The 22,418-nt window shown below is 28.4% G+C and overlaps 1 protein-coding gene and 1 non-coding gene across 2 annotated transcripts; one reads left to right on the top strand and one right to left on the bottom strand.

The window, feature by feature from the left end:
• Positions 1-3,062: 3,062 nt before the first annotated feature.
• Positions 3,063-5,928, bottom strand: LOC102580470 (subtilisin-like protease SBT1.7). Its single transcript, XM_006342325.2, has 2 exons — positions 4,220-5,928; positions 3,063-3,857 (listed from the first exon to the last, which is right to left on the bottom strand). The coding sequence occupies exons 1-2, from the start codon at positions 5,850-5,852 to the stop codon at positions 3,187-3,189; spliced, it is 2,304 nt and encodes a 767-aa protein (XP_006342387.1). The 5' UTR covers positions 5,853-5,928; the 3' UTR covers positions 3,063-3,186.
• Positions 5,929-21,711: 15,783 nt separating this feature from the next.
• Positions 21,712-21,793, top strand: TRNAS-GCU (transfer RNA serine (anticodon GCU)). Its single transcript has one exon. It is a non-coding gene; the product is annotated as a tRNA-Ser (tRNA).
• The last annotated feature ends 625 nt before the right edge of the window (positions 21,794-22,418 follow it).

Below are 22,418 nucleotides of genomic sequence, written 5' to 3'. Positions count from 1 at the left end.
TGTCTGGAATACCATTTGAAGTTTCCTTTTTTTCATTATTATTACGATAGATGTCAAGTGGAAGTGAATTTTTCTATCGTACTATCTGCCTATTAGAATACTGCCGATTCTATTTAACCTGTCCCCCCTCTGTGTAGCTTTAAAAAAAAATTCTCTACTTTTAACCTGTCTTGCATCAACCTGTTTTTACCCCTATTAAGTTTTATTTTACTTGTTCATTTTCATTTACTCTGACTGTCACCTCCCCCACATAATAACTTCTAGGTCATGTCCATCTCTAGTCTTTGAATCCATATTGATATAGGGAAAATTACACGGATATTCAAATATATAACTATAATTTGAAATTTGTATAATATAATTTGTATAGTGTAATTTTGTATAATATAATTTGTATAACTGTTTAAAGTTCAGAGTTAGTGTTTGTATAAATTTGTTATTTCGAGTTTATACAAAAATAGATGAATTATACAAACTCACCCGCGAATTATACAAATCTGTGAATTATAAAAACGAGGTAGCTTAAACTATAGCTACAATATGTAAATATGTAAACTATAGCTATGGAGTATAATTAAATTTACTATAGTGGCTATTTGCGAAAGTTTCATTTGTATATGATACAAAGCCCAAAAACAAGGGTATGTAGGTCCATAGTTTGAGCTTCAGTCAGTACCTCCAAATGAGGGATCTGAACAAGGGATACTTTATATGTACTGTTCAAACAAATATTTTGGTAAAAATTTAATTGGTGTTTCATTTTGGTCGCTTTATTTAACTAATATTAGTTTGTATGTTTTTTTTTTTTTTTTATGAATATCCAGTATTAGAGATTTTTTAGGCAAAAGTACTTACTTTTTTTCTTTCTGCTTGTGCATTCAGACATATATAATCAGAAAGTTTAGTCATTTTTAACATGTGTTTCAGTCATATATGATTGAGTGTAGATATATATGAAAAAATTAAAAGAATGCAAAATAGATTTGTTGTTATTTTGTCCAATTGATGATTGAAATTTTATTCCTTATGATATATAAAATTTATCTATCGAATTTGAGCTTATTTGGAGTATATTTAATTTTGAAACTTGAAAAATAAAAAAAGTATTTCTTCGATAATATATCAGACACCTGAAATTTTAGCCAATTTCACATGTGTCTTTTATCATATGTATGATTGAGAGCAATCATAAATGGAAAAATTTAAAGTGTGTTTTATGAGTTTGTTAAATTGTTGTTATTTAACAAATTGATTATTGAGGATTGTTCTTTTTTGATACATTGAACTTATGTTTCTAATTTGAATAAAATATATTATCAGTATGGCAAGAAACTCATACGCATACACCTGAAATTTTAGTCAATTACAATATGTGTTTCAGATATATATGATTTAAAGCCAAATATAGGTAAAAAAAATAAAAGGTATATTAAATAAATTTGTTAAATTTATTATTGTTTTGACAAATTGATATTAATTTTGTGTTGTGTGATATATATAACTTATATTTCAAACTTGAGCTTATTTAGAGTAGATTTGAATATTGAAATTCAAAAATATAAATAAAAAATGACAAAATAAATTCAGATACACATGTGATTAAGACAATTTTTACATGCATGCACTTCATATATGAATTTTCAATCTCAAATGCATATGCTTGAATTATTTCTAAAAGCAAATACACTTGTAAAAATATACATATATAGCAGACATTAATTAGATAACAATCCCAAAAACAGGTATTTGTGCACTTTTGCCCAATTGTATTCAATGAACATAGCCCAATATTTTTTACATCTAGAATAACATATGTTTACATTAAATTTCATGAAGTCAAAACTATTTTAAATGTTTTTTTTTTACTTCTTCCCCATGCTATCATTGAACTCTCTCTTTTTCCAATCCTATTTTCATTGGATTTGTTTTTGGGAGTATCCTAAAAGAAGGAATCTTTCCTTTCTTCAGCCATTTCGAATTAAGAAAATGTGAAGACGCGTTTATTTCTATAAGTCTTTAAGAGGGATGAGTTCTAAGGTGTAAAGTGGAAGAGAATGAATGCCGCCGCAATTGGAGTTTTGAATAAAAGGATCTTTTAATTTATCTTTTCATTTTAATATTGAAAAAGTAATAAGAAATTTGAATATGTAATGTATAAACAACATATCTTCTTTATATAATTATGTATAACCATTGTATAAATATGTATCCATATTGTTGGCCTGTGATGGTTTACACACACTATGGTGGTTTAGATTTAGCTTCGGATGAATTTACACACACTATGGTGGTTTAGATTAGCGTCAATTTCATTTATATATATCATGTTAGTGAAAAGTGTTTAATAAGTGGTCAAATCGCAGTGGTACAAGTGTTCAATAGGTACAATCAAACATCTTTATAGTGACAAGAAAGTTTCATGGCTGCTATAATGAGAGACGGATCCACCTGATTGTGTGAGGGTGCAGCTTTACATCATAACTCATTTGGGTCGAGCCCAATATTTGTTAAATTAGAAAACCACACTCTTTACTTGTCATCACAGATAGATATGTCAGGAATTTTATCTGTTTAATTAGAAAACTTACATCACATATGTAGTTTTCTTTTTGTTTCCTTCCTACGATCGTTTTATAAAAGAGGGTTGGGTGTGTACTACATCTTTGATTGAGAAAAGACACAGCATGATTTAGAATCTTGTAGCATCATGTTTCAGTCTCATCAATTTTATTTTCTCTTGCTCCGTATTTGGCGTTGATGTTGTAGCCATTCACCATGATCCTACCTACTGAGGAGGAGAGGGTTCGGTGTCTCGAGTTGTTGATTTAATTTGTCTTGCCGTATGTATATTTTGTTGCTACTTGTCCTATTTAAACGTGTATCTGAAACATATTGGAAAAATTGCTACCCTGTTAATGTTTAGTTGCCCAAAGAACATGTAATAAATACATTATCAGTGAAATGATCATACAAGCAAGGGCTATTAAGAACATGTAATAAATACATTATCAGTGAAAGCTCACATGATCATACAAGCAAGGGCTATAATTGCATGCATTGCATAAAACTAAAACTTTGGAGGAACCCTATCACTCACATTGCTAAAAAAACACTTCCATTACCACAATTTTTGCTGGTAATTCAAAAGGGGAAAACCATACATTACATTAAAGGAAGAACAACCTTTCAGTTAAATAACTGTGACCACGAATATGAAACTGGACTCCTAACTTGATTTTGAGCATTATTCCATGAAATCGAACCAAATGTAGTCTTGCTCATCGTGCTAACACCCTTCTTTGACACAAATGTGACTGTGTATCGCAGCCTCTCTCCTACCCTTTTGAATACAAGCTTTGATGGTTTCACAGTCACAGTAACAGACGGGGGAGCATCAATGACTACCTCATAGGTAGAGCCTGCAGCTCCCACATTGGTCAAGGTACGGGTGTAACGAACAACCCTTGATTTCCCAAACAAAACTGCAAACGATGGATAGTTTATCTGCCCAGGATCTGAAAATTTCTTAGCACAAGTGACATTTGGGCGCTTGACAATGGCTTGTATGTGGTCCATCTCATAGTCCAAGGAGCATAAGAACTTGATGTACTCCTCGGGCCTAATATCATAGACAAGACCCGGGGAGAGTGCCTTGTGAGGATCAACATGACCTGCTCCATGAGCCCATGGAGTGGAAAGTTGATCACCTTCGGCATCACGAAGAGGGGAGTTAGTGGTGTCGCGATTATAGGCAGTTGTCATAAGTGCAGATTTGATTGCACTTGGACTCCATTCAGGATGTGCTGCTTTCAGCAGTGCAGCCAGTCCACTGATATGAGGACAGGACATGGATGTACCTGCAATAGAGTTCAATGTAAAATTCAAATGTCAGATTTTCGAAAAGTACATCACATTATTTCCAGCTAATGAACTGTTTGTTTCAAGTAGGTCCATAATATGATATGTTAAATCCATTAATTTTTTTGAAGTAGGGACCACTAACGCCACTCGAACTCTACAAAAATGTCGTGAAACGCATGCCAAATCCTTCAAAAGTAATACATTTTTGAAGGATCCGACACGGAGAGTGGGATCATGGTATACTTATTAGTGGAAGACAGACTATCACTATACAAATTGTAAAATGTTGCAAATCAATTGCGAGATCGATCTAATATTTAATTAATCTAAACATGAACTATCCGTTGGTGATACTTACCAGACATGATGTTGAACTTGGTCCTCCTAGTATCTTTCTCAAGGCCAGTAGGGCCAATAGCCTCAGACCAAGCTGCCAATATGTTAACTCCAGGTCCAATTAAATCAGGCTTCAATATCTGTGGAGTCACTGTATTAGGCCCTCTTGAGCTAAACGCTGCCACCACCGGCGATGGCTTAACGTTCACCACCGTACCTCCAAAGCTGAGCACCGCAGTCGGATTCCTCTCACTCTTCACATACTGCCTTATCACATTCCCTAATTTCCTCCCAACAGCCACCGCAGGCAATAAGTGACTGTCTGCCACCAGCTCCTCACCACTCTCCACGGTGTTAGCCAATATCATCCCCACCCCACCAGCTTCTTTCACCACTAGACCCTTTTCTACTCTCGCATTCGTCCCTCTGTCACATACCACTATCTTCCCACGAACATCTTTTGGGTTTAGTGAACCAGGCAAGCAAAGGCTAGAGCTACTATCTGTGTTGTAAACTAAGCTAACTAGCTTTTTACCCATCCCTTTACCACTGTATAATGACACCCCAATAATATTTTTCCCATTACCTAAAACAGCATAAGCAGGGAAATCACGGTCTATGGTTCCAGCACCAACAGTCATAATCCATGGAGCTGTATTTGCAAGTGAAGCTTTAGCAGGACCGCTATTTCCTGCAGAACAGGACACAACAATTCCTTTCTCCATAGCAGAGAAACCACCAATAGCAATGGTATCACGATAATAAGGACCTGATCCACCACCCAAAGATAAAGATAACACATCAACCCCATCCAAAATAGCACGGTCCATACCTGCAAGAATATCAGACCCAAAACAACCAGTAGGCCAACACACCTTGTAAGTAGCTACACGGGCACGAGGAGCCATACCACGGGCGATTCCACTAGCATAACCAAGAAGGCTAGCGTTACCCACGGGTGCACCAGCGGCGGTACTGGCTGTATGGGTGCCATGACCATCCTGATCCCGAGGCGATTCCGGCTGTCTGGGTTGATTCGTAAATGAACTAGAAGACGACATACGGTAACCTTTAGCGAAAAATCTCGCACCAATCAGTTTCTTGTTGCAATGTACCTTTGGATCGAAATCAGGACCAGATTCACATTCCCCACGCCATCTGGACGGCACATCAGGCATACCCACATCACTAAAACTCTTAGATTCAGGCCAAACACCGGTATCAAGTACTCCAATAATAACATCCTGAGCAGCACTGTTAAGCTCTTGTTGAGTATGCCCAGCCCAAACCCCCAACTGATTATCCAACCCAAGAAACTCAGGGGTCCGAGTAGTATGAAGTGTATAAACAGTATCCTCATACACCCCAACCACATCATCAGACTGTCGGAGCAATTCAGCCTCATGGGGGTCAAGAGAAGCAGCAAATCCAGGATAAGCAGTGTCGTAAGAGTAAAGAAGAGATTCAGAGTTGGAAGAAGAAGAAGAAGAAGAAGAAGAAAGAGATTTCAACTGAGCATCGTACCAATCATGATGAGTAGAATAAGAAGAAGGCTTTTGGTGATGTTTCACATGAACAATGTAAGTTTTCTTTGCGAAACATGGGTGAAGAACAAGGAGAAAAGCAATGAGACAGAAACAGAGAAGAGAACCCATCGGAAAAGCAAGAACAGAGAAGGAGACAGTCGCCGGAAAATGCGACTGAGAGAGAGGATCGAAGGAGTTATGGAGGACTACTGTCGGGTTTATATTACCACTATCTTTACTATAAAGGCTTCAAATTTGATCTTATTACGTTAATGCCACTGTCTTTAGTGCGCTTTTCAAAACTGTTTTACCACACCCAATCTCCTTTTTTTACTCTACCTAATGGGATAATACTAATTTTTATTTATTTAATTTAACATGATTGTGATTGATTGAGTAAAAAATATTACTCTATAAAAAAATTTTAATATACTATAATATTTTTATCTATTTTCTCATGATTTATGGATATTTTCCTTTTGAGTAGATATTGCTTTTATCTTAAAATAGAAATAAGATTTGCATGTAAAATATATTACTCCATTATGATTATAAAATTATGTTATTGATACTGAAATAATAGAAATTATATATATATCATGTCTATTTTTTCACTTTTGATAACATAATTTATAGCCCCATAGTAAATATTACAATATTTACGAGTGGCTTTATGTTTGATGAAGGATGATTAAAATATTTATTATAAGTTTTACTAGTATGGTTTATGTGAAAATAATTAGTTGTATTCTAATTTATATGGTTAATTTGATTTAGCAAAGAGTTTTTAAAAATAAAGAAAAGATTTTGAAATTAGTGATGTAAAATAAGTGATAGATATTTTGTGTAGTTATAAATTATTTCATTAAGGGTAAAATAGATATTTTAAAGTTAAATTGTTACTAAGTTTATAAATAGATCATTCTTTTGTAAATAATTAAAAATAAAACTAAGTCATCTAAATTATAAAGGAAGGAATATCATTTTTAGGATAATATGTATTTAAAATTATTATAAATTAAAACTTAAAATATAGAAAAATATATTTGGAAAAAAACTGTATATTTGACTCTTGTAAATGCATGCGTTAATCATAGCTTAGCTACTCACTTTACTTCTTGTGGGAAAAGAAAAAAAAGTGTACTTTGTTTTTTCTATTTTGAAATAAAACTGTATTACTGTATGTACTTACTTTACTTAATTAATCAAATAAGACTTCTTTGTCTTGCATTTATTTCTTCTTCTTTTTCCTCATTTTACCCCTTACAAATCATAATTTATTACAAATAATCACTTATCTATTTCATATCTTGTAGTATATGAATAAATTAATTCGTTAATGTTCTAGACAATGACATTATTATAAATTTAAAAAAATATAGAAAAGCGTGGATAGAAAATGATTAACTTTTGATATTTATATATATTATGAATTGTGATTCAAACAAGCATCTTTTCCTTTAAACTTTTCATTGAAAGAATGTTGCATAAAATATAACAAGATGCGGCACTTACATAATTATATTAAGGAGATAAAGAATTCATTCATCATTGCATGTTTCACATAAAGATCACTAATAACCATCATTTCTTTTTCTTTATTTTTTTAGATAAAAGGACTATTCAAAAAAGTATATATTTACTAGATTACCTATTATTCTTTGGATTTTCAAGATAATGAACTCTATATATTCTTTTATTTTATTTCGAGTTTGATTGAACTAAGTTATTTTATGTTATTTTAGTTTTAAAATAGTTTTGTAGTATTTGATAAAGTTAAAAAGATATTTTTAAGTATTTGTTTTAAAGTCAAAATAACAAAAATAAATTAGAAGTCATAAAGGTGAAAATCCTAACTTACGACTTTTAAGTTTTAACTAATAAATTGCTCATAGTTTTCTTTCACTTTCTTAATTCATCCTCTTTGAACAAAAGGTTAGGAACATTGCATTATCACATTGCAGCTTGAATGCCAAGTAGCTAGCTACTAATATAGCACTTTTTAATTGGTCTATCTACTTGCCTTTATTGATTTTAAGTTGGAGTATCTTTTATCTTCTCCTTTTTCCTCATTCAATGTTTTATATGTGTTTTGAAGTTCGATGATCAATGTATGCATCAAATAGAATTACTCTACTACATTCAAGTAATATATTGAGATACAAACAAATATTTACTAATCGTGATTTGATTAATAAAAGAAATATAAATTATAGAGAGCATTCAAAAAATTGCCAGATGAATAAAACAATTTTCTTCGATATGTATACAATACATGTGGAATTAATAATTTGAAGGACCAAAAATAAAAGTAGTACTAGAAGAAATGAAGGCATAGAAAAGCTTAGATTGGCAAATGTCCCAATCTACCATGTCCATGTCTAGTAGAAAAGTTGTTTTAATTTCCTCAAAGAAATGCCCATAATTTGTGACATAAAAAAGTAGATACATAGTGATATAGCAAGGACATTATACAAATAAGGAAATTTTTCTAAAACAATTCAGAAAGATTTTTTTTGGTTAAGGACAAAATTTTAAATTCTTCCAAATCTTCAATCAATTATTTTTTATTGAGATTATAGTACACTAATTTTGGTCTTAGTGCTTGTTTTGGTTTTTCTTGGAAAATGACAACTATGTTTCACGGATTTTAATTGCAATTTGAGTTCTAATTTTTCTTATTTTTAACCCTGAATTTCCAGTCTGTTAAGCAGCAAAAAGAAATTAAAAAGAATCAATTAAAGAAATTGGAAAAGAAAGTGGCTTTAGCTTTATTAAAGATTGAGAACCCAGAGGTTTTTTTCTTTTTAAATTTAAGGAAAAATCCTTTTGGCCAAAAAATTTGGTCATAATAGTATTTTACATATGTTATTTTACCATTTTAAACATCTTTACCTTTTTAACTTTAATACCTTATAACTAAAAAATGAAAAAAAGATTAGTTTATTTTAAAATAAAAAAAATATTATAGTTTTTTAAAATTTCTGGCCAAATTCTGACAAAATTTTATGGCTATTTAGCATTATCCTTTTTTTTAATTGTGGCGGGGAAAGAGAAAATGAAGAGGGGATTAATGGATGAGTAATCTTGTATGACATTGCTGCTAAAAACATCTTATTTTTAAAAGCATTTTTTTAAAATTGCTTTTCAGAAAAGTGCTTGCTTTTGAGAGTCATGTTATGAAAAACGACAACTATTAATGTATTTTTCATATTAAGATTATTTTATAGAAAGAAAGTATTTTAAATATCTATTATAAAAAAGTTAATTAAACTTTTATTTTGATTAAATTAAAATGTATATATTTAAATTTTCAATCAATATTATACCTTTTTTTTTGGAGAATTGAAAACTTTAATTGTTATTTTCTTTTTCTAACCTTACAAAATATTGTTATTATCGTTTGTTCTAATTCTATCAAAGTATACGTAAAATATAAAATAATAATACATAAACACAAAATGAATATAAAATTTATTATATAAAAATAAAACATAAATTTCTTAAATGAAATTTAACCAAACTTATGAGATATGTTAATTAATTAATAAGAGATATATTGATAAATATGTATATATGAAAAGATTATTTTAGCATTGAGAAAAAAAAATTGTTCCACTTGTGTTTTTTTTAAGAAGCGGAATTTTCCGGCTTCTTTTCAATAATAGAAAAACTGTTTCCGTTTTTATTTAAAAACACTTTTACTGATTTGTCAAACACGTAATTTTTCAATAATTTTTTTTTCTCAAAATAAGTGTTTATGGTCTCCCAACAGCAATGCCAAGCAGGCTCTAAATTGCCATGAAATAAAAATTTAGATAATTTATCAACTGAGCTACTAAGATTTTTCCAAAATTCCAAGGTTCACTTTTATATCACACCCTATTAAATTCAATTGTATCTCTACAATTTGACTCTTTCTTTCTATCTTTCTTTCAAAGAAGAAAATGGAAACATGAGAATAAAATTTATTATCCTACTAGAAATAGAAAAGAAGAAATATTTTGCTGATTAATGAATTTTTTTTATTTTAAATTGAGATTTTCCATTTAATTGCATCTCTACAATTTAATTCCTTTTTCCTTCTTTCAAAGAAGAAAATGTAAACAAGAAATTAAAATTTATTATTTTGCTAGAAATAGAAAAGAAGAAATATTTTGCTGATTCATGAAATTATTTATCCAAAGGCTATTTAATCCCATGTTCGATTTTTATCATCATACCAATTTTATTCATAGAGTTTCAACTTCATACAGCTTTTCTTGAGCAATTTATATGCTCAAAGAACCCACTTTAATTGTGTGTGTAGATTCTGTAATCAACATAAATAATAACAAAATATTAATTTCATCGTCAAAAGCATAATTAATCAACTTAGAATCAAAATACATGCTAATTACTCCAGCCATATGCTTTCCTATCAAATTCATGAGTTCTAAAGTTTTGACCCATAATTCACCATTAAGATCACTCCTTTTGATTCTAAAATGATATGGAATTACTAGATGAAAAAATTGACAAAAGACTTGTCTTAAGAGAGAAAATAGCTCTAGACCTTGAAAAATCGTCTTACGGGTTCTTGTTCGAATATTCTAAGTAGGTATTTGGTCACGCGATATCATATCACGATATGAAATTGTGAGATGAAATCAACGTTTGGATAAGCGATTTTACGCTGATTTCATCTCATGATTTCATATCATGAGATGAAAACTCATATTCTCCAAAAATCATGATTTGGAATTTTTCAAATACAAAAATTGATCCACACATTTTATATTTTGTTAAAATAACCCACATTTATATCTACTAGCCATTTGTTTCATATGTAAATAAAATTTATAATCATATTATTACCTTTTAAAATTTATTATTCTCACCAACATTAAAATTTATTATTCTCACCAACATAAAATTTATCATCACTTTAAATCAATTCCTACTTTATCATTTATATTCATCAAATTCATTATTTTTCTTATTAAATTTATTTATTAACAACATTTATTATGAAAAATTTTAATATGGTTGAGGCCCAACCAACAATAGTTGTGTGAGGCTCCATTCAATTTTTGACACTTGGATTTGTGGGCCCCATTTAACACAACACACACTCTCACCTTATTTTATTTCAAATTCCCCTCTTTTCCCTCCAAAATATTTTAGCTCCTTGTTCAATATTCCTCTCTTTTTCATGTTTTTTTTTTTTAATTCTTTGTGCTCTTTATTAATTATTATCTTGATTAGCTCTTTCTTTCCCATTAATCATTTATGTCCCTCAACTAAATCAATTTAAAAAATTGCCACCTCTCAATCAATTCAACTAAAATATAATTATTCCTCGTAGGCTTGGAAAAAATAATCTTTTAAATTTTTTATTTTACATCTCAAAAAATTGAATCAAATTCCCAGGATACCTTTAAAAGATAATTTTTGAGTGAGAAATTTACACACACTTTATATTTGTATTAAGAAGTATTCACTGAATATCGAAAATCGAACTAAATAAAAATTTAGTCAAATTGAATATTTCTTTTACTTCAATTTATTTTCTTTTTATTTTAAAAAAAATTGACATAATCAGTTTTGATTTCAAAGTAAAAATAAATCGAAAAACCACCAAACTGATTATAAAAATATCTCCCTCTTTATATATATATATATATATATATTGTGTGTGTGTATGTTGTGTAAAATTAAATTTTTACTCTTTTTATTTGTAATATAGTTACCTTTTTATAAATTTAATTCTATTTTTTCACTTTCTATTTTGATTTGTAATTTTATTATGATGATTTTAAAAATTGATTTTATGTTCAAAATCACTTGTTTTTAGTCCTTTAATTATTCATTATTAGTTAATTCAACTGTCATCAATCAGAACTAATTTTTTTAAAAAAAATTATACCGAAAAAAGTTCACCAATGAGTAAGTGAGAGCATACCTATAAGTATTCTAAAATCACTCGTTCTTCAATTTTTTATAGAAATATTTTGTACTTGGTGTTGCACTTATTATTGAAATTTAAGTTAAAAGTTTTAAAAAATCCAACCAAAAAAATATATAAATCAAGAAAAGAAGAATATAATTATAATGGAATTCAATTTTTTAATCATATTAGAAATCACGGAAAAAAAGGCTAAAACTTGAATTGATATTAATTTACATATTTCTATTTGACATTGAAAAATAAAAATTTAAGACTATTAAAAAACGAAGAAGAGGTAAAATACTTATTATGAGGAAAAGGGGGGAATTTGAAAAAATGAAGATGAGAGAGTGTGGTGTTAAAATGGGGCCCACAAATTCAAGTGTCGAAAATTGAATGGAGCCTCACACAACTATTGTTGGTTGGGCATCAACCATATTAAAATTTTTCCATTTATTACTACTACTACTTTAATGTTTAATAAAAAAACCTAGTTTTTCATCTATATTTAGTGAACAAAACTGACCACAATGGCTTTGTAATAATTTACTATGCGATTTTTATAATTTTTTGTTTATTTGGTAAGATTGAATAAATAATTGGGATTATTTTAATAGTTTTACAATTTATGAAATTCTTATGTTTATGAGAAAATATACAACACAAAAACTTCAAATATCATGTCCAAACAAAATTTTAATTTCATATCATGATTCCATGTCGCATGGCCAAAACGATCCAAAGTTACGAGGGAAGACTTGTGAAAGCTGACTCAAAACGTGCATTTTGTCTCGCTCGTCCGTTGTAGCGGACCCAATGTAGCAAACTCGCTTCGCCATGACAAACAAAATCTACCCTCATTTTACAATACATTTTTCATCACAAGACATCAAAACATAAAAATCGATGAGGCAAACATCACCACCACTAGTTTTAACTTCTCTACACAGTCTTAGAGTTGAGAGTCTCCACGGAGGTCTAGATCACTAGGTTCACCTCCTAATGGAACACAACACAAACAACGCAATTCATCACAAAAAATCAAGAGATATTAGTTATATAATCTCTCCATTTCGAGTTTCTACTAATCCATTTGGAGAATAAATAGTTAATATTAAGGATAAAATAAGAAAAAAATAGTTTTCTCTTGATATACTAAAATGAACAAGTAAAAGAGAAAACTCATTTATATTAGGGAAAAGGCTCAAATATGCCATCGAACTTTCAGAAAAGGCTCATTATTATCATCCGTTAAAAGTTTGGCTCATCTATGCCATTACCGTTTAAGAAAATGCTCATTCATGCCATTATTTTTTAACAGTGATTTTGCAAAACCATTTTTTACATGTGACCATTATAATTCGGACACGTCATTATTTTTTTTCATAAAGAAAATCAAAATTCTGAAAAAAAAAATGAATTACAATAACTCACTCAAGTAAAGACAAGTAAAAGTCAACAGATAAAGTAAATCTTGGAAAAGTTTTTATAAAACAATTTATTGCAAAAGTGATGTGATTGACCTAATTTTTATTTTTTTTAAAGAAAAACATTTGTGTTCATCATTGTTTTTACTTCAAGAGAACTACAATAATTAATTGATTTTTGTCTATTTCTAAAAACCATGTCTGTCTTTTAAACTAATACTACTTTAGCCTCTTGAAAGAAACTTCTAAAATATCGTGTAATTAAGGTTTTCTCTAGGACAGAGTTTGCAAATACTATTTATGTCCTTAATTACTTGTCCACTTTTGAATTGACACATTTATTAAGAAAATTATTAATGACATAATGAGTTAACCATTTTATCTCTATTAATTATAAAGTGGATGAAAAGTTCTACATTTTTCAAAATAATTAATCATTTAATTGAGGGTATAATAGGTAAAAAAAAATGTCATTTTTTTTATTTGTCAAAATTGACAAGTAATTAGGGACAACTATAAAAGAAAAAGTGGACAAGTAATTAGGGACAGAGGGAGTATGTTTTTAAGCTTCTAGTGATTCTATTTGTTAATGCTACTTTCATACTTGCAAACATTAAACTTTCAAAATCCTATAAAATTAAAAACCCCAAAAGTTGCACTTAAATAATAGACAAAAACACAGTGTTGTTTGATCATAATGATAGATGAATTAAAAATCATTCAATTTTTTCTTTCAATAAAAATTGGTATTTTTTCCTAGTTTTCTAATAGTCAAAAAAGAAACTTAGGTTAATGCTTTCTAGACTCCTTTTTTTTTAGATAGAAAGAATGTCATGACTCATGAATATAGTAATCTTTTAATTTTTCTACTACATTGAGTAATCAGGAAAAGTAATAAAAATAAAATAAAAAGGGTGTTAAGGGTTTTATATTAGAGAGGAAAAAAAGTATATCACAGATTACAAAAGATATTATATATAATAAACTATTTGATCAAATAAAAAGTTTATAAACATTTAGTTTGTAGATACATTTGATAAACACGCGTTTATAAATTAAGCCTCTTTGGAAACAAGTTAAAATAATTATTTAAATATAAAAACGTTTACTCTAAAAAGTTATGGCTTTAAGCTTGTTTTGGCTTTAAAAAGGGGTAGCACCACATTTATAAGAGGGTATTTGGGTTTTAAGTAGTTTTCAACCTCAACGGTGGTTGGATATTTTAAAAATGACTTTAAGAATTAAAATAGATATTACCTTACTTTTCATTTTTAACTTAAAAGTCATTAAAATTTAACTTTTAAAGAATCATTTTTGAAAAGCTATTCTCTTTGTCCATTTTTATTTATCCAATTTTGACTTTTCGTTTGTCCCTTTTTACTTGCAATTTTGACTTTTCGTTTTTCCCATTTTACTTGTCATTTTTTTTGTAAATCAAGAGAATACAATATTTATTACCTATTATAACCTCAATTTATTTAGAGAGTAAAGATTTTTGAAAAAGATAGAATCTTATTAATGAGTAATTTGATTTTAAAATTATATCAATTAATATAAGTAAAATGAGAAACTCACTATGTCAATTATTATTATTTTAAGGGTTAATAAATGTATCAAGTCCAAAATAGACAAGTAAATAGAAACAAAGGGATTACTTTTTAAAGCTAAACCAAACGGGTCCTAAGTCTCTTTTTTTTCAGTGCGTCTATTTTTTATTTATTCGGCGTATTAAAAATAAATATTTTATTTTCTTATCTAATATTTAAACAAATTTATTACGTAATTTCGAATTGAATCTAAATATTAATCATGATTATTTTAAATATATTTTATAAAATATTAAATTTTAAATAATTATTGTTCTATTTATTACGTGTGTCAAGGGGAAAACTATTGTAAAAGAAAATAAGGGACCACTGGAACGTTAAGCGGAAAAATAATTGGGCATTATTTTGTCCCGTTAAGAGTCGTGGGTGAGAACAATGGTTGTAACGGCTATGTTTGACCCAAATTGATACCAACATTTGCACCTCTAAATTTTCAACTACTATTGAACAGGGAAATGTGTAAAATAACTATAGTTCTTGGTATTCGATTCATTACAATTGTGTACGAAATTATTATTTATAGATTAACAACGTAACACAATAATTTATAGATTAATTTCATTCAATCCTTAAAGTACTATACGATCGATGATTGTTATTTAGGTATATGAATCATGATTCATAAGTGGTGCAAGCTAATATTCTTTTTTATCCTTATTTTCACGTCGTCGATATAAATCATCCTTTACCGAATACATCTTAGAGACGTTACGTTTTCCTTTGAATCAATTTCTGTGAACATTCTTTGTTGGTGCCAAGTGCCTAAGCTTTTTTAAATCCAATACAGTATTATAATTGAATTAAATACTAAATCAAGAATATACATAACTTTATTGCTAAAAAATAAATATAGAAATATGTAACAGTAACATGGTACTACTTCTTCGATTCTTTTTTACTTGATATTTCTATTTAAAAAATAATGATTGATATAATGAGTTTATTATTTTATCTTTATTAAATGATAGAGTCTTAAATATACTCATTTCTCACTATATTTTTCAAAGATATTAACTCAATATTAATAAATTAAAGACGAGAAGTATTATATTAAGTGTAAACACGAAAGTATTATCGCTACATCAACGCACCATTCTCGCAGTCAAAGCAATGTGCAACTACTCTGACGGTGGAAGTTCAGCATTTTTGTCTTTTTCAATAAGAGAAAAAATGTTATGAACAGAAAAAATTCTACACCTCTTTATCTTCATAATTTTGCGGCCTAGCTGTACTTGTATCTGTATTTTATAATATATTTTTCGTTAACTTTTGAATTTTGTGATTAAAATAAGTGATAGATGTTTGTCTTTTAAAGTTAAATTGTAATTACTTAATATAAAAATATATCCTTATTTTTTTAAAGAATTAAAAAGAAGAGTGAGTCCTATAATCTAGAACCGGATTAATAGATTTTTGACTCTCAAATGCAGATGCATATTATGGGAGTACTATTTTGTAGAAGAATAGAACCCCATATGAGAAGAGCATTTTAATCGTTAAAAATTGTACTTAATGATTCTAATAATGCGTTAAATGAGTCGGTGGATCGGCAAAATGATTGCTAAATTGCATACAACTAATTAATCTGATGTTTTTAATTATTTGTCCACTTTTTTGTTTTTTAGTTGTCCCTAATTATTTGTCCATTTTGACAAATCAAGAAAGGACAATATTTTTTTACCTATTATACCCTCAATTAATTACTTTGAAAAATGTAGAACTTCTTGAAACACTTCAATTTTTAAATTATCAATTTCATAATTAATAAGGGTAAAATGGTAAATTGACTATGTCAATCATTGCTTTCTTAATAGGTGTGTCAATTCGAAAGTGGACAAGTAATTAGGGACAAAGGAAGTACCAAAATTGTCGCACTAAATAATCTTGCCAAAATAAAATCAACAAAATGGAATAAAATGACTTTTAATTGTAATTATAGAATTTTTTTCTTATCCCGTCAACTAAACGATCCTTTCATGGTATTTGTGTTAAACAAGATTATATTTATAAATTATTTTTTGAAATTTTACAAACATATTTATAGTAAAAATTATTTTTTGTCATAATTAAGTTATCAAAATTTATTCGAAAGACTAAATTTTATTTTAAATGGACTATTTCATATATTAGATTTGAATTATTGTTTTGTTTGTTTTGTGAATGACGAAACCAAGTGAGGTGGAGGAATTTTATAAGCTTAATTAGTTGACTATCTAAATTTCTTTTATGTCATTGGTGAAAGTACGATATTTCAATATATTTTTTTTCATTTTCCTTTTCTCTATCTCCTAAGCCAGGATGTACATGATTTGATTAAAATTGATTTAAACTGATTAAATAAATTAATACATATTTGAGTTTGGTTTGATGTTTAACTCTTTAAAAAATTGATACTCCTAATATGTAGTTTGATTTAGATTTTAATAAAAAAAGTTGAATAAGATGAAATCGAATCAATCCGACAAATTACAATAATTGTTTGCTATACCATTTTGGGATGTCCAACAATATTTGTCCACTTTATTTCTAATTTTTCTTATCATTAATTATAGTCATTTCTCTATTACATTTTCTAAGACATTTTTACTTATTATATTCAAAGGTTGATAAAGTAAAATTACACTTCTATTTATAATTTTTTAATAAGTATGCAAAGTCAATAATAGACAAATATTATTGGACAAAGAAAATAATATATGACAATTTTTTTAATATTTAATAATAATTTAATTTTAAAATACTCATCTTATTTTTCTAAAAATAATTTCTAATCGTATAAGTATAAATATATATATATATTTATTTATTTTAAACCACAAATCCCGTAAACACCCCTATTGTATGTTGGGGCCAGAAGGAGTAACCGTTTATGGAGGCGGCATTGGAGGACGGGATGGCACAAACTCCCAACATTACAAAAATAACGCACGCTTCCACTTTAACAATGCCCACTCTATTATTGTGTTGTAACTTGTGACTATTCACGCGCTTTATCATGAATATTTTATTGATAAATAATGTGATCTTTATTTTTATTTTTTCTAAATTTTTCTCTCATAATTTTTTTTTCATAATTTGAAGATTGTTAGTGCCGTAGTTCTCAAATTAAGATGATTTAGATTTAATTTTCATAATTTAACGGCCTTAAGTGTTATATTTCTCGAACTAAGATAATTTGGATCGATTTCTATAATTTGAGAGTCGTTAATAACATATTTCTTAAACTAGAATGATTTAAACTTGTTTGAGATTTATTTGATCTCCATTGATCTTTGTAAATATTCTATAAATTTGCAGAATATTTGAGATGTCAATTTATTATCTTATATGAGTTAAAAGGTGCAATAACTAATACCCACATAATTTATACATAATACTAATATTTTGCATGATTCTCCAGCTACCAATAAGACATCGTTTTTTATCCATGTATCCCGAGATACATGTATTTGAACGTATCTAAATGTACCAAAATCTGATAAGATACATAATATTACAAACTAAAGTGTATATAAGTAATTAACTGATGAAATTTACGTAAGTTTTCCTTCTTTTTTTCCCTTTTTAAATCGGACGTGGGTGTCCCAAAGGGATAATAACGTATCTCAAGGTTGATATTTGTGATCGACCTAGATTGATTTGGATTACTCCATCTTCAAACATAGTTACATAATTAATGTTTTTTCTTAAGAAAACTTGATTTATCTTGCTTCGAAATGGCCACATTCTTAGGTGCATATGCCAAGTGTGTTAACTTGCTTGAGAATGAACGACAACTGCTTTTCCATTGCTTTTCTTATGGTAATTGGTAAGCAGAGTAAATGCATAAACATATTTTAATAATTTTTAATTAAAGTTAGGACTTTGAGTAGTATCATCTTCCCCATGCAAATTCTTACTCCCTTAGTTCTTATTTATTCTCTCCGTCTATTTTTATTTGTTATGTCACGCTTTTTAAAAATCAATTTAACTAATTTTCAAAGTTAAATTAGATTACATTAATTCATTATTTAAACAAAAAAATTAAATATTCAAAACTATACGAAAAGTACTATAAATTACAATTTTTTGCATATCAATATTATGTTGAAAAAATATAGCATAAAATATTAGTCAAAGTTTAATTTGACTCTAAAAAATCAAACTACGACAATTAAAAATGGACGGAAATAGTACTTGTCAAATATTTTCTAATTTGATTTCTCTTCTTATTTGTCATTTCTGACAAACCAAAGAAGAACAATTTTCTTATTCCTATTGTAACCCTCAATTTATTAACATTAAGCTAAATTTTTTAAAAAAATATAGTGAGAAAATATATTTGAAACCTTATCCATTAATATAGGGGTAAAATAGTAAACTCACTGTACAAATCATTATTTTCTTAATAGGTATTCCAAATCCAAATTTGATAAGTTAAAAAGGACAGAAGAAATATTAACTAAAAAAATAGCAACACTAGTTTATGCTTAGACACGAGCTCTATCTTCGTGTTTAGCTGTTGTATTCAGTGGCGGAGCCAAATTTTTTAATAAGAGAGTTCAAAATCTGAAAAAATCGACACACAAAGTAATTGAAGGGGGTTCAATATCTACTATATATATCTAAAAAATTATTTTAACCATATATAAATCATATAATTTTCCACCGAAGAAGGTTCTGATGAACCCTCTATTTGTAAGGTGACTCCGCCACTGATTGTATCGAAAAAAAATAATCAGATCTAGTGAAAGGAACGAAAGAGGCTGCGACACGTAGTAAAATTAAGATAGAAGGAATGCTTATTATTACGATCCGAAATAATTGAGAGAAACCGCTCTTGATAGCATGACATAATATATAGCGTAATGGAATTAATTCTGGACTCTTACTAAAGTTCAATAATGAGTGCTTTACTTTTTATCCTTATATTTTTTTCCTTTGAAGTATGTGTAAAAGTTAGTTATTAGCTATAACTAGGTATATATATTCGATCGTGCACATGCCCTTCTCTAAAATGTTACACTAATCTTAAATACGAAATATTTAATTAGATTACACACATGATTTTGATAGCAACATTTAACAAGTTCTTTAGTGGAACAAAGGTACAACAACTTTATGTAAACTATACTATCTTTATATTAATTGAATTTTTGAGATTTTTTTCATTATTCAAAATAATTGGATTGTTTAAAGTTTAAGATGAATGTTTGAAACTTTTTTCATACTTATCCTTTTATTTATTGAAGTTTTATATTTTCTAAGAGATAAATTACACTACATGTAAAATTATATTTATGATTTCACAAAGTGCAATAGTGGAAACTGAAAAGTATGGTTTAAACTTTAAATTATGTCTTTGAATGTTTTTCTTAATATATTTACATTGTCTCACAAATTCAGTTAATATGAAAATAGAGGGAGTATACTTTAGCTTATTATTAGTGATAGACATAGGATAAAGGGGTTGTCACTCAACTTAAAAAGGAGATTTACATATCTCCTTTAGTGGCACATGAGATAATATAATGAAGTTGTTTATTGGAAAAAAAGAAGAAGCCCAAATCCCTACCAAATTGTCCATTTAGTAGCTAACATCCTCCAAATTCATGAAATCCTTATTAATGGAATATCAAGCTGTGTTTCACTTCCATTATCCTGCACCGTATATTAGAGCCCCCTCCCCCCAAAAAAAAATCCTTCCAATTATTAGTGGAGTATCTTTTACTTTTATTAAATTTGTAGAATATATTAATTATATAACAGTAGGTAATGATTTTGTGTTGTCATTAATCGCATATGTGAATTTTAGATGCTGAATTTTTAAAGAAAAAGGTATATATCATCCAAAAATATTATAAAAATAATTAAAATTTTCTTATTTTTAATTAGGGATCTCGATAGAATCGTCTAAGGAATATGGGAAATAATTGATAAAAGTTGATCAAGCACACAATGAATAATAGTTTTTTGCAAATCCTAGTGGAGTTGGATAATAGAATACATAGTGCTAGGTGAAAATAATTTTCTCCCTATCTTTTCACGAGTAATATTGGACTAGTACTCCAAATGCACTTTTGACTTTTAGCCAATCAGAAGCCCCATATACATATATAGTAATATCCGGTGGTGGAGTCACATGTACTAGAGGGATGTCAACTGACGCTTCTATAAAAAAATTTATACTATATAGCTAGATAGAATATTCCTTTTATGTATATATATTGTATATTGATATTACGTGACTTCTTTTTGTATTTACCTCTTTAATTATATTTTGACACTCTTTAGTGAAAAATCTGAATTCGCCATTGATTATATCCATGTAGTTGACACAAGAAATGCTACATAGCTATATTTCATTCTGGTTGATGTAAGTCAAGTGCATAGGAAGATAGTCAAATTATTGTGTGAAATATGAGGTTATCATAAATGCTTTAACCATTTGAAGTGGCAGCAATTTAGTAGTTCAAGGAGAACATTTTGCCTGCATGACTGATTAATAGTATCAGAAAGGTTGTTCCTCTCTTTTCAAATTCCTACTTTTACTTTTGTTAGAAAGTTTAACATTCACATGGAAAGATGCTTTTAGTTGATCTTTTATCTTGCCCTTTTCTTCATTTTAATTATAGTATGATGTTTTTCCTATATAAAAAACAATCTCTATTATCAAAAACACTTTAAACTTAAAAACTTCTGATTAAGGATAGATAATTTCAAGCATCAATAGCATCATGACCATTTTGCTTTATGCTCCCTCTGCCTCAATTTATGTGACATTTTTTATTTTTCGAGAGTCAACAGTTTAAGTTTGATATGAAATTTGCGCACGGAATCTTATTTGAAATGAAATTTATATATTTGTAAACTACGTAAAAAGTACTATAAGTCATAATAATTAATAATTCAAAATGTTTAAAAGATCTATGAAAAACTTACGGTCAAAGATAGACTTATTTGAATCTCGAAATTCAACAAGTGCCATATGAAATGGGGGCAGAGAGAGTAATAAATATACACTAAACACTGAAAGAGACAAATATGTCGCTTTGGCCGAGTGGTTAAGGCGTGTGCCTGCTAAGTACATGGGGTTTCCCCGCGAGAGTTCGAATCTCTCAGGCGACGATCTTTTTTATTTTTAAAATAAATTATTGATATGTTTTTATTTGATCTAAATAAATAATTTTTTAAAATTTCATGAATGTATTAGTTTATCCCTTTTAAATGGGGTTTTAACTATTTTTAAATCCCAAATAATGACCACTTGTATTTTTTAAAAGAGCGAGAGAAAGAATCAAAAGGATAAATTCGTCAATAAATATTTTTATTAAGAAAAGAAATATATCATATCTTAACAGTTTATTTATATTTAACAAAGAGAGGGTATTGTATATTTGTATTACCCCTTCTTAGTTAATCACTTTTTATACGGTATTTAAGAAATCAGAAAAAAAAAAGACTAATTATTTTAATTTACCCTTTATCTATATTGAATGCATCAAAATAAGTTATGAAAAATAGGCTTAATAGCATATATGAATAGATAGTTAGATACCATTGGAACAGATACAAAGTAACTAATGACATGATAGAAATAGGGACTATGTGGGTGAAATGAAGAATGGATAATGAAAGTATAATTAAGGGATAAGGGTTTGAAAAATATCCTAACTTTAGTCGGATTTGCTGTTACGATACTAAACTTTCATAAGGATCTATTACCTCCCTAGACTATTTAATACCGTATTTT

This window comes from Solanum tuberosum, unplaced genomic scaffold (genome assembly GCF_000226075.1).
Source record: "Solanum tuberosum cultivar DM 1-3 516 R44 unplaced genomic scaffold, SolTub_3.0 scf00037, whole genome shotgun sequence".
In the NCBI taxonomy this organism is placed as follows: Eukaryota; Viridiplantae; Streptophyta; class Magnoliopsida; order Solanales; family Solanaceae; genus Solanum; species Solanum tuberosum.
This window is presented reverse-complemented; position numbering and strand designations above follow the sequence as displayed.